Source organism: Ammodytes marinus, assembly GCF_949987685.1.
Source record: "Ammodytes marinus genome assembly, chromosome: 10".
Lineage (NCBI taxonomy): Eukaryota > Metazoa > Chordata > Actinopteri > Uranoscopiformes > Ammodytidae > Ammodytes > Ammodytes marinus.
Genome location: NC_137214.1, coordinates 19,864,204 through 19,876,967, shown reverse-complemented (window position 1 = coordinate 19,876,967; position 12,764 = coordinate 19,864,204). Strand labels below are relative to the sequence as shown.

The following is a 12,764-nucleotide window of genomic DNA, read 5'->3' as shown; positions in this document are numbered from 1 at the left end:
ACCATAATTCACTCAATTTACTTATTTTGTCACTGCAAGCGAACCTTAACATTTTTGTAGGTATTTAGTATAACGTAGGCGATCTACTTGAATAAGTGATTTTATAGATGAAAATATGTGATTATCTTGAAAAACCATGCAAACAAATGGAAATCTTGAACAATGTATGAAGAACCATTTTTTATATACTGTATCTCCCATAGCTATGTCAGCACTTATGTCATACATGAGGATTCTAAGCATCGAAAATATTGTTTTTACCATTCTTCAACTTGAATTGTTATGCCATAAGTCCAATAATAAAGGTTAGGAGTCAACACTTTATTGTTGGCAATAGGGAAATATATGGTTATGCTATTATACATGAAATGTATATGACAAAATGTGATAAAAGCAAAGTTTTTTCATCCCTTTAAAACTGCATTACATACATGTTGAGGCCAAATTATTCCTGGCTAATAATTTAACCTGCTGGTACTGAAAATATATGGCTGAAAGAAAGGGTATAAGTTGACTTAGGAAGGCAAGGCAAGTTTATTCATATGAGATCCTGTGATTATCTATTTCTTCTGGCACTGATATTATTGGCCCCTTCCTTGTCCAAGGTATGCTACTTCACATAGAAAGTCATCTATACAGTTATAATAACAATACAAAGTTGGTTGTAGCCTAGCTAGCCTATAGCTTTAGAACAACAATAGTCCAAGTCCTGATTTCAACCCAATTTGTTATTTGTGGCTGGACTTAAAAGGGGCTGTCCACGATATCCTCAAAACCTGACAGAGCTAGAGATGTTTTGAAAGAAATTGACCAATAAAGTTATGGTAACAATAATGATAAACAGACATCTGTTTCCCACATTTCTAAAATACTTTGAAAATATGCAAATAGTCCATACCTTTTAAAGTCCTTGTATTGTCTCCAGCCAAGTGTAATCCGGCTGTCCTGCTAACCAACTCTGCAAGGGTCTGATAAAAGAAAAGGGATTACTAGGATGGGTTTAAATGGCCATGTGTGGACATAAGCTTGCATCCAATTATAATACTGGGATTATGATACCTTCCAATGTTTAATGACACAGCCTCGGATGACACCCTTAGCACTGAGGGGGTTATTGTGTAGATAAGGAAAATGAGTAGGCCTACTCATGGTATAGGCATGCATAGGCCTATAGAAATTATAATAATAATTGAATTTGAAAAGTATTGAACCATTAGCCATATACCAACACAGAAATTCACACATGTAGGCCTAGTTAATAGTCTAGCCGCAAGTGCTCAAAAAAGGCTTTAGTTTTTCGAGATTCTCCCACCCCAAGTTGAACAAAACTCAACAATGATTATTGTTTGTATAGGCCTATCCTTTTTATCTCTTGTTCATGAAATTGATTGTTGAGTACTTTTATCGTTGGGCAAATGTTTTTGTTGTTGTTGTTGTTGTTGTTCTTTGGAACTACCCCAGTCCCAAAAAAAAGAGCCAAATTAGGCCATTCCAGATAGGGAAAAGGTGACACAAAAAACATAACTTGTGACTGACTGTTCACTCTTTTCTTCATCACCGCTCACTAATTTCTTCATCAGATTTGCTGAGGTAACCTGTGTCCTACATCACCAAAGAGTTAGAATGTAATTTACCAAAACATTTATTGAAATAGGGTTCTGTGACACATAGCTTTAGTTTAGGCGGAAATTGTACTTTTGTGGTGATAGGAAAATATGATTAGCCTTTTATTATTATAAACTTCAAAAAGCAGATGCAAACACAGTCAAAGAGTCTGAAAAAATGAAAAGAAGAAAGGGCTACACATCTACAATGATTATTTAAATGCAAATGACCTCATTTTGTGATCCATGGCCATGGTATTTCTGAAATGATATGTTCAACAGGTTTTACAGGTTTATAACTTGTCGCGGTAGTGATTTTAGCAATGGTTAGCTAGCTAGATCAAAGTGGCATTTTTCTTATAAGCCTATCATAGCAAAATACCAAATAATATGACAGGTAGGCTACTTTCAGGAATATTTGTGAGGAGAGAGAGAGAGAGAGAGAGAGAGAGAGAGAGAGAGAGAGAGAGAGAGAGAGAGAGAGAGAGAGAGAGAGAGAGAGAGTGCTGCCGTCTTTCTTTGCTACAATGATTCATCTTCCTACACAAACTATCTTTGTCTCAGCAGGTCACGTGAGGTAAAATCCACGCTCAATGAAACGTCATCACGCAAAGAGGGACCAGAGCAAAATGAATTTCAGGCGGAATGCCACTCGAGAGTTGAACTCAACCTATTAATAACTTGGAAAAGCGTGACTGACTCGGGCTCAGGTTAGTTTCTTTACACATTAACAACTATGTTCATTTCCTCTGGAGTAACAGACTGTCACATTAATTCACTTTAGTTCGTTGGCTTAAGTTTCAACCAGTGTCCGGGTCCACGTTGACAACTTGTTTACAATGGTACCCATTCATAGTCGGCAGCACCTGGACTGAGTTGGGTTAACTTGTAGACTGCGCTGGACGGAGTCACTGGGGAACTTTTGGTGATAATTGTCAATTTTGTGAGATTTTAGATCGAGAATATATAGGCCTAACTAACTTCAGTTGAAGTTGCCTCTTAATGTCACACTTTTTGGTAGGCCATCATTTGCCCCATACCCAAATGGAAACAGTTTGTCTGTTAACGCTACTCAGCTCCGTATTTAGCCTTTAAAAGAGCGATAATCTCATTAACATCGAGTTCTCTTAGAAAACTAAACAAGTTAATCCTATTAACATTATCATTGTGAGAATGCTTTAAACACCACAAGTCTGCAGAGTAGCTAGTCATCAGACATTCTCAGAGGGGATTCCAGTAAGAATGAAAAACGGCATGACAAAAAGACGTCTCACGTCAGTAAAAATGTGATCAATAGCTGTTTTAGACTAAATTAAGTATTATTTCTCCACCATACCAGCTAGTTTCAGTTTCAACGTGTGGTTTGGACTTTTCCCATTCCACTAGGCCTGCAGTCATTGTCATGTTTAAAGAGCAGTTAACAAGGTCTAAATTCTAGCCTCTTTGATATAGCCCACAGTCTATGATTTTAACCTATACTTTTATATTATTGATATTGACATGTTAACTTGACATGCTTTCTGCATGTATGGGTAACTTAAATAACAAAGTATGATATGATAATATCCCTAAAATCAATACCTGAACACTGACCTCAATTGGTCAAGGCTGTAGAGTAGGACAGCATAATCATGTCACACAGATTGTGTTCATTGTCCTTGGATTCCTGCTTACTTTGTCATCTGATTGGCAGACATTAGGCTGCTGGTAATTACATGTAAGTGCTTATGTTAAGGTCAGCTGTAAGATTGAGTTGTGTTGCTATGAAGATTGTCTTATCTAAGCAACATGAAGGGGCCATTTCCCAGCACAATGTCAGATATATGCTGTCAGGCCCACACCCACTAACTAAATAGCACTCCTCCTTACACTTCACTTCACTTCACATTGTCTTTGGAGTGTCATAATTGGTCGTAATTGTAAGTGAGGTGCCAATGTAAAACTAGGCCTAAGAGCAGATGAGTTGAACATATTTGTCCAAGCCTTATTTTTCATCTTCTATTTACTTTGGTATAGTTGGTATGTCTACCGGGCCAAACCTGAACTCTTCTTCTTCAAATGTCCACAGATAAGGGCTTAAGCATGACTCAAGGCGACGACTGCTGTGCCACAGCAGAGGATGGAGCCGAGAGTGAACAGCGTCATCCTCTTATTCTGCAAAGAGTGGAGAAAGATACCGACAAGAACTGGAAATCTGTTGTGTCCGATCAGCTGAGGAAACGCTGCTCGTGCACCGCAAAGAAGGCCAAAACCAAAATACTGGGCTTTGTCCCCATTCTGACATGGCTGCCACGCTACCAACTCAAAGAATGGCTGCTGGGCGATGTCATGTCAGGAGTAATTGTCGGAATCCTATTGGTTCCCCAGTCGATAGCTTACTCCTTATTGGCCAGTCAGGACCCCATATATGGACTCTATACATCTTTCTTCGCTTCCATCATCTATGCATTATTAGGCTCTTCTAGACACATCTCAGTGGGGATTTTCGGGGTGCTGTGCCTGCTTGTGGGTCAGGTTGTGGATAGGGAGTTAGCTTTGGCAGGATATCTGCCAGAAAGCAGCAGCATCAGTAGTAACATCAGTGCCGTCCTGCTGGTGGGACAGGGCAATGACAGTGTTGTAATGGGATGTGACAGAAGCTGCTATGCAATCACAGTTGGAGCTACAGTTACCTTTACTGCTGGAGTTTACCAGGTAAGTGAGCATGGACAATCTTGGATCTTTACAATCTAAAACGCTATTTTTCACTCCTTGACATCAGGTAAAACTAGAGTCGCGTCACTACAGGTATTAAAACTGGCTTGGTTACAGCCTATGACTTAAAGGTCACCTATTATGCAGTAATATGGTTCCCCAGTGTGAATAGAGACTCCCAAAGCTTGAGTTAAAAAAAAACAACCAACAACCTTTTCGGCAACCAAACTGGCAGTTAGATTCAGGGCCAATCAAAACAGAATGATATTTTTAGAAGGCTAAAACCGAGTGTTTGAGACAGAGGCTGAAAAGAGGAGATTTAGCAATGCATCCAAAATGAACCTGAAAATGAGCATATTATGTGACATCAGTGAAGACATGAATATTTGTGTTGCCTAACAAATGTGTTTTTTTGGATGTCATTTTCCTGTCTTTATGTTGAAACCTGTCCACTAACTCCTGCTTGTCTCTTTCTCCCAGGTGCTCATGGGTATTTTCCAGGTGGGTTTTGTCTCAGTCTACCTCTCCGACTCCCTCCTCAGTGGCTTCGCTACAGGAGCCTCCCTGACCATCCTTACCTCCCAGGTCAAGTATCTCCTGGGCCTGAAGTTCCCCCGGCCCCAGGGCTGGTTCACTCTGTTTAAGACCTGGTACAGCCTGCTCATCAACCTGGGCAACACCAACATCTGTGACTTGGTGACCAGTTTAGTGAGCCTGCTGATACTCTTACCGACAAAGGAGCTCAATGATCGCTTCAAAGCCAAGCTAAAGGTAAATAGACAGTGCAAGACGAAGTTATTTTGTGTATTTTGTCATACAGCTTTCGTGTTCACATGCAAAATATCAATTGCTTTTTTTTGAGGAAGTATTGGCATTGCTAGTAGTAGGATGTAATGGGACCATGAAATGCAAAATCAGCAGTAACTTCCTCTACTCTTTGTTTAACTCGGTCTGGGGTTATGCACAATTTTGATGTGATTAAGAATGAGATAAGCACGCACGTGTGACTTCCATTTCTTGATTCATGACATGATAGTTACTGACCCATACTGTCAGGTTAATGTTAACATTGCCATTCTAATTGTAGTGGTTTAGTGGTCAATAATGGAGTTCAGTTTAAAAAAAAAAGAACTGGCAAAGTTCAGAGAAAGTGGTGGGATGTTGATCTAAGCCGGACACAGTTCATCTTACACAGTCAAGTCTGAGGACAAGAACTTCTACATTTTTTTTGGCTTTTCACAGCACGCTGGGATTTACGTTTGGGATGGTGGCGTAACAAAATGACTATAAATGTTAAAATCATCCAAAATGTGTGTTTGAAAAAAAAATTATCTCCTTTTCTTACCCAGGCCCCGATTCCTTTCGAGCTCTTCGTGGTCATCATCGCCACGCTGGCTTCTCATTTCGGTCGCTTCAACACCGACTATGGCTCCAGTGTGGCCGGTGACATCCCCACGGGCTTCCTGCCTCCCCAGCTGCCCATGTGGAGCCTCATACCCAACGTGGCAGTTGACGCTTTCTCCATAGCCATCGTGGGGTTTGCCATCACCGTCTCTCTGTCGGAGATGTTCGCCAAGAAGCACGGCTACACGGTGGACGCCAACCAGGAGATGTACGCCATTGGCTTCTGCAACATCCTGCCATCCTTCTTCCGCTGCTTCACCACCAGCGCCGCACTGACCAAGACCCTGGTCAAAGAGTCCACAGGCTGCCAGACTCAGGTGTCCGGGCTGGTCAGTGCCCTGGTCCTGCTACTAGTGCTGTTGGTCATCGCACCACTCTTCTATTCTCTTCAAAAGTAAGAATACTTCAAATGATTTATGATTTAAGGGTGTTCCTCATTATTGTCTTGTAAGCTAATTTTCTGAGGTAAGTGGTTCATTCTGATTGCTGATAATACAACCTGACTCCTCGTGTCAATAGAAAGATGAACCAAATTCAGCTTCTTTATTGTGGTATTATGACATTCCTAACATTTAAACTTGCCGATATACTTTGTAACTTGTTATAGGTAAAACATATATATATATATAATCACAGCATAGTAGGAGTAATAGGATAACAAAAATGGGATGTGCATAAAAAACAGATGAGCCATTTGTGCAGGAGATACACATAGTAAGTAGAGTAACTGACAAAGGGAATGTCTGAGATGGCCGAGCTTTACCTCTTCCCTTAGAAAATAGTACGTATTTCTTCAAAAGCAGGTTCAGGGCAGTAATGCCTGTCTGACCCGCCCCAGTAATTTCTGCTGTCAAAAAAGACAAAAAATCAATGTCAAATAGAATCATAATAGATTTTTTCTGCCCAGGTCAGTTTTCGAAAAAAAGTATTTAAATATATTTAATAGAAAAAAGATATGAATACCATCCTTTTTTTCTTCTAATGTCAATATTGGAATATTTTATTTATATATCTCATTTGGAATATCACTTAAATGTATAAGGCAAATTCCGAATAAGAGGTATTTTAAAATAGCACTCAATACAACATACACTAGATTTGATACAACTTAATTATCAACACTTTTATTGCATTTAAAGGTTTTCTTTCTAGTGTAGTCTCTAGTTCTAAAACATTTGCTTGCACTTCTTATCTTGTTTGCTATGAAACGAGTTTTCAAGGGTAGCCTCAAACAAATACAGCTCAGTGTTAATGCTCACTGTCCTGGCTAGCGCTCTGCTAAAGCTGTGCTTGTGCAAATATCTCTTGGAAACAACAGTTCAGTGAAGATTCAAAAGATTTTATTTCCATTCTAATACTACAAGAAATAACTATGGAATAAGGAGGATAAAGGAACAGGAATAAAATAATAAAATCAAATTAATATATGATGAATAGCTAAATGCACATAGTTACATATTACATTGCCATCACAGATAGTTCTTTGTTAGTTAACCTATTACATATGTAAAAGTAGATGGAGAAATAGGTGAAATGTAGCACTGCGTTGAGTCTGGAGTGAGCTTTGATCACATTTTACTGATTGGTAGCTGATAATTGGTATTGATTTTTTTTTCTATGCTGGTGTGTTATCTAAGTACATGCTAATAGATTAACACACTCACACATACACTCTTACTACTTCACTGATTATATGGAATGTCCTTCACTGATTATATGGAATGTCTTTCTCAATAATGTCACATTTGCTGAGATTATCTTTTGTTCTTTATCTTTCTGTTATGTATTATATCACCCTTTGCCCTTTTTAGTCTTTTTGCTTTTTAGAGGTGCATTCACCCTAGGGTATCTGTATTGTGCCCAAGTATGTTTGTTCTAGTTCGTTAGTTCCAGTTCGTTAGACCAGTGTGAGTGCGCCATGGTACACTTCCTCGGACACGCACACACACGAGCGTAGACAGTCGATCCTGACCGTTCCCCACGTCCATGCGTGCAGAACAGGAATTAAAAAAAAAAAATTGCCAAAGGGTTTGCGTTGGTCTGATGTGGAAGTGGAATGTTTGCTGAAAAATTGGCAAACAACGGAAACAATCGGAAACAACTACGCTCCAAAGCACAAACCTGCGCACATTAAGACGTGGTGAGCAATCTTGCTTAGGCTTTGATCTTATAAAGCAGTGTGAGTGCAGGTCGGGCCTGGCCAGAGGGGGAGGAGCAAGGGTGGGACAATCGCGCTTCACCACGGTACAAATTAACTTGGCCAAGTGTAAGTGCGTCCTAAGGTGATTTTTTTTTTTTAATGACCGATTCAAAACCTTTATTTGGACAGAAGTAAAAAGCTATGAATCAATTTCAAGTTTTCAAACTGCAACATGGAACACTTAAAATATTTGTTTTACTCTTTAGAGCACAGCACATATTAAAGATTAAAGACGTGTAATTCTTAGTAGGCTATTGAATAATTTCAACATCATAAATCAAACTACATTATTTTGAGGAACCTGGAACCAAACGTAAGACTAAAATATGTTTGTAAACCAAAACTGTGGGCCCGGCTGCTGTAAACAAAAACAGTGAAACGGTAACATTTCAGGAAGCGTTCTAGCTTCAGAGTTCCAGGGAACATAATATCATGTGAGGAAAGTTTGTTTGGTCAGTTATGAGATCATAACTTACCGAATTTTCCCTTCTCTGACACACCAAAAGTTACATGTGTGCACCTTTTTAATTAATCAGTTTCCTCCTTGAATCCTTTTTTTTTTTTTTTTCCTTCCCTCTCCTGCTCAGATGCGTGTTGGCTGTCATCATTGTGGTGAACCTACGCGGAGCTTTGAGGAAGTTCCTGGATGTCCCCCGCATGTGGCGCGTCAACCGAGTGGACGCCGGTGTCTGGCTGGTCACCATGGCTACCTCTGCGCTGGTCAACACAGAGCTGGGTCTGCTGGTGGGAGTGTTGGTGTCGGCCCTCTGCGTCATGGGCCGCACACAGAGAGCACAGGTAGTGGAGCTGGGCCGGGCTACCACCAGGGACCATTACGAGGACCTGTCTACTTACTGCAACCTCCAAACGCATCGCGGGGTGGCCGTTTTTAGATACGAGGCGCCCATCTATTACGCAAACCAGAGCTTGTTCAAAAAGTCTCTGTACAAGTGCGTAGGGCTCGACCCCGTGAAGGAGAAAGCCTGCCGTGTAAAGTTTGAGAAGAAGAACAAACAGCAGCGAGAGGACAATGGAGTCCCGGATATGAAATCAAAGGATGTGCTTGAAGCCGATGAGACGGTAACCTCGATGCTCGACCAGAAATCTCCCCGTAGCTTACGCAGCCTGGTGATTGACTGCAGCGCAATCTTCTTTCTAGATACTGCCGGCGTGAATGCTCTGAAAGAGGTCTGCAAAGAATATGCAGATGTTGGGATCAAGGTTGTCCTAGCCCAGTGTAACGCCTCAGTGCTGGACGATCTAGAGAGAGGGGGATACTACCCCGACAAAGAAGGAGTGGATGGAGGAGAGAAGAAAATCGTATTCTTCACCATCGCAGACGCCGTCCATTACGCCCAAAGTCTCTCAACTCCCAATGGAGATTATGACAGCAAATGCTAAAAGAGATAAGCTGTCCAAATATCTACCTGTATACAGTACAGGTAGATTATGCAGTTACATAATACAACAAGATAAGTCCAATATTGCCTTTGTGCCTTGTAATGCAACAGTGATTGTTGGTCCTTCCTGAGTCTGCTTAGACAGTTATTTATTTAATGCTGTTTAAGCATGTTCAATGCTAAACGCAATTACTCTTTATAGAAATGGAGCCAAAGTACATGGCTATCATTTGAAAGGTCCTCCCCCAGATTGTGCGGGGTGCACATTTACAGTAGCCGACAAAGTGTTTTTATCTGAACAGTGATAATGAAAGGGACACTTTTTTGGGAAAAACATGGTCATATTTACAAAGCCATATAGCAGTAAATGAACACTGATCTAAGGCAAACGTCAGTCCTTTTCTGTTTACTTTACATTTTTCCAGCCCAAACGTATGGAAACTGCCCTTACTATCTTAGCTATCTTTATACAGTGCCTATAGCAATGCATATGCAGTGCCTGTACTATATACTGTGAATGTGTTCATATCAGTTCCTTATTAAGGGCAGTCGTCTTTTACCGTTACAACTGGAAAAAGAACAGTGCTAGCTAGTGATCCATAATCTGCGTGTAACCAAAACGTTCAAGTCCTGCCAGTTCCCATTGTTAGAACAAATAAGATGGTCTTATTTTGTAACGGATCTCCTCAGCCCTGGTTTTAAAGCGTTTTGGTGTTTGTTTACGGCCTGGCAGGTCTATACCGGATGTGCCACTTTGATGAAGTATTTCATAAAGTGTGTTCTTAATCTATGTTTGCTGAGGGCGACAGCATTACCAATTTAGCTTAATCCTTTGTTACTTTACCAGCTAAAGTAAAAATAAAATACATAACTGTGGGTTGGGTGATGAATGGAAGGCAACGTTCTATGCAAAGGAAAAACTGCCCTGCTGTCACCGCCATGTGAGATTTAGTTTTTGAATTTGATATTTAATGTTCCGGTCACGCCTTAAACTACCTGATTGTATGTGTGTTAAAGTATGGTTTATCAGACTATAAGATGGATGTTTTATTATTATTTAAATTATTAACCTATATTCATTTCTATTTTTGAAATACTGGAATGTTCAGTGTTGGCTACATGATTATGTTATTGTGATTTTGATCTCTAGTTGACTGCTATTTTTTTTAGCTGTTCCAAATGAGTTCCTCTTGACTCAATGGTGTACATGCTCGAGTGCATGTGACCCATTATAAATCCGTGCCAGTTGTATTCCCTTCATAGACAGGCTGTGGTGATGCAGCCAAAAAACGCAGCAATGAAATTAACTCAAAATATTTCTTAAAGACACACAATGTATTTTGTAAGTAAGATAAGTAACTCTGAATGTAAGGATAACTTATTAGGATGCATGATGTTTGGGAGGAGCACTGTTGAAATGTAGTTGGGCAATGTGGACTCACAAAAATAACATGAGCTCTATTAGTTTTGCAAAATGACGTCTACAGGGTGAATACTGCCACCAGGGATTTAATCAGGGCATCTTAAGTCAATGGCAGTCCAGATTTTATACAAAGTCCTCACTAAATCCTCTCCACTGATATATGTTGAGGATTAGCTTGTTTCTGTAGCCAAACATGGCACATTCAACTACCTAGTTACAATTTATATAGCACTTATTACAGTTACATTTACACGGTAAAAAAAGTAGTTGATGTATGACCTAACTATCATGGCCCTTTTGCAGCTTCTGTCTTTTTTTAATATAGTTATCCCATATTTGTTCTGTGTCCTGTTCAAAAATATTCCATACATTTAGAATATGAGCATCAATATATATATACTGTATATATTTTGTATTGTGTTTTCTTGGTATTTGTGATTGAACATACATTTAAATGTGATTCTTTGGTTCAAGGAAATCCAACAACTGTCTGTTTTACTAAATGTATGTTTACAATTTTACTTTTATTATTTGTTTTAAATGGAGTATCAATGGCCCCATTCTGTCTGCCGGAAAGCACAAGGTGTATGTGATATCATGTACGCAGCTGTATAAATACTAACACAATTTACTATGGCCAACTGAATGCAGCTCTGTGTGTTCGCAATGCACTTCTGACAATCAAACTGCTATGCAAGAATGTTGTTCTGTGTAATAGAAATGTTTGGACTTGCACTTCCTTTACAACCGTTAATCCCCAGCCTCTTAAAACAAGCTTTTTTTTTACTAAAGACTGGAGCTCAGGGAAACTGCCATAACCTCTCCCACTACAATGGGTCATTGCAGAATAGTTACAAAGTTAATGTTTCATAATATGATACACTCATGATCTGAACATTGGCTTTGGGACACAATTGGACTGGTACTGGATTTGCAATGTATGGGATGATTATTTGTTTACTTGCTTATTTTCACAGATATTCTTGCTGATATGAGACAAAGCAGTTTTCATTTGTAGCTGCTTTTGTATTTAGCTTTAATTATACAGGGAGCATTTACAAATGAATAATGGCTTTGCTTTGCTGCAGGAGAAGAACACTGTACAGTGCCTTTCAAAATACTTTCTAGTCAATTCATGAAGTGAATGTGTTTTTGTTTTGAAGTGTTCAATGTCAGTTTGGAATAGATTTACCCATGTGTAGTGGCCTGTAACATATTGAGAACTGGAGGTCATTCCAGAGGGACAGACTGTATCCAATTTCCTGACGTAATGGAAACTGTTTTGCATGTTTAATGACATGCAAATAATCAAGGGGGGAAATGAAGTTTTTACAGATCATGTAACCATTGTTCTTAATTTAGTAAACTGTTTTAAAAAGAGATTGCTGTTGTAGTTTTCTCTTCAAGGAGGGCCTCATCCACACTATACTAAGAAAACCGAAAAATACTGAATCAAGTTTTAATAAACTGTTGACACAGCGTTGTTGAAGTTGCTTATCTTATCGGAGATGCATTGACGTGCCTCAAGTAAAACAACGCATTTGTCCTTTGGAAAATGTGTAATAAATGGGAGGTTGCATCAAGTTTTCTAAGCACCACAGCAATTCAAGTAGTATTGCATCACATTTTATTAGTCAATTAATTTACCAACTTGCTCTTCAATCAATTCCTCACTAATGTGGCATAGTAATTGAAATCCTTCTGTGTCCCTGTTTTAATGAAGCTTTCCTTGCAACTTGAGGACTTAATTTAAACAACGTTGTATTCTTGTTCGTACCCTTTGCCCCCGTTTGAGACTACACCCTGATAATAAATGACTAATGACAGTAGGAACACAGGCTCCAGATAACAGTCAACGCCGGTTCAAGGTCAAACGAGAATCCTTGGGGGTTTTAGTCAATAGTTGAGTCTGGGTCTACGAAATTCCAAAATTAATCTTTTCAATTGAAATCCTGTTCATTAGAGTTGTGACACTATTTATTTGACTCTTTATGGTATGTATTTAAGGTATAAGTTTAACATAAGGCATTGTATAAAAA

General features: G+C 39.3%; 1 protein-coding gene across 1 annotated transcript; it reads left to right on the top strand.

The window, feature by feature from the left end:
- Positions 1–2,248: 2,248 nt before the first annotated feature.
- Positions 2,249–12,204, top strand: slc26a2 (solute carrier family 26 member 2). The gene is made up of 5 exons (XM_080035320.1): positions 2,249–2,314; positions 3,673–4,298; positions 4,779–5,069; positions 5,648–6,096; positions 8,490–12,204. The coding sequence occupies exons 2-5, from the start codon at positions 3,687–3,689 to the stop codon at positions 9,301–9,303; spliced, it is 2,166 nt and encodes a 721-aa protein (XP_079891446.1). The 5' UTR covers positions 2,249–2,314; positions 3,673–3,686; the 3' UTR covers positions 9,304–12,204.
- The last annotated feature ends 560 nt before the right edge of the window (positions 12,205–12,764 follow it).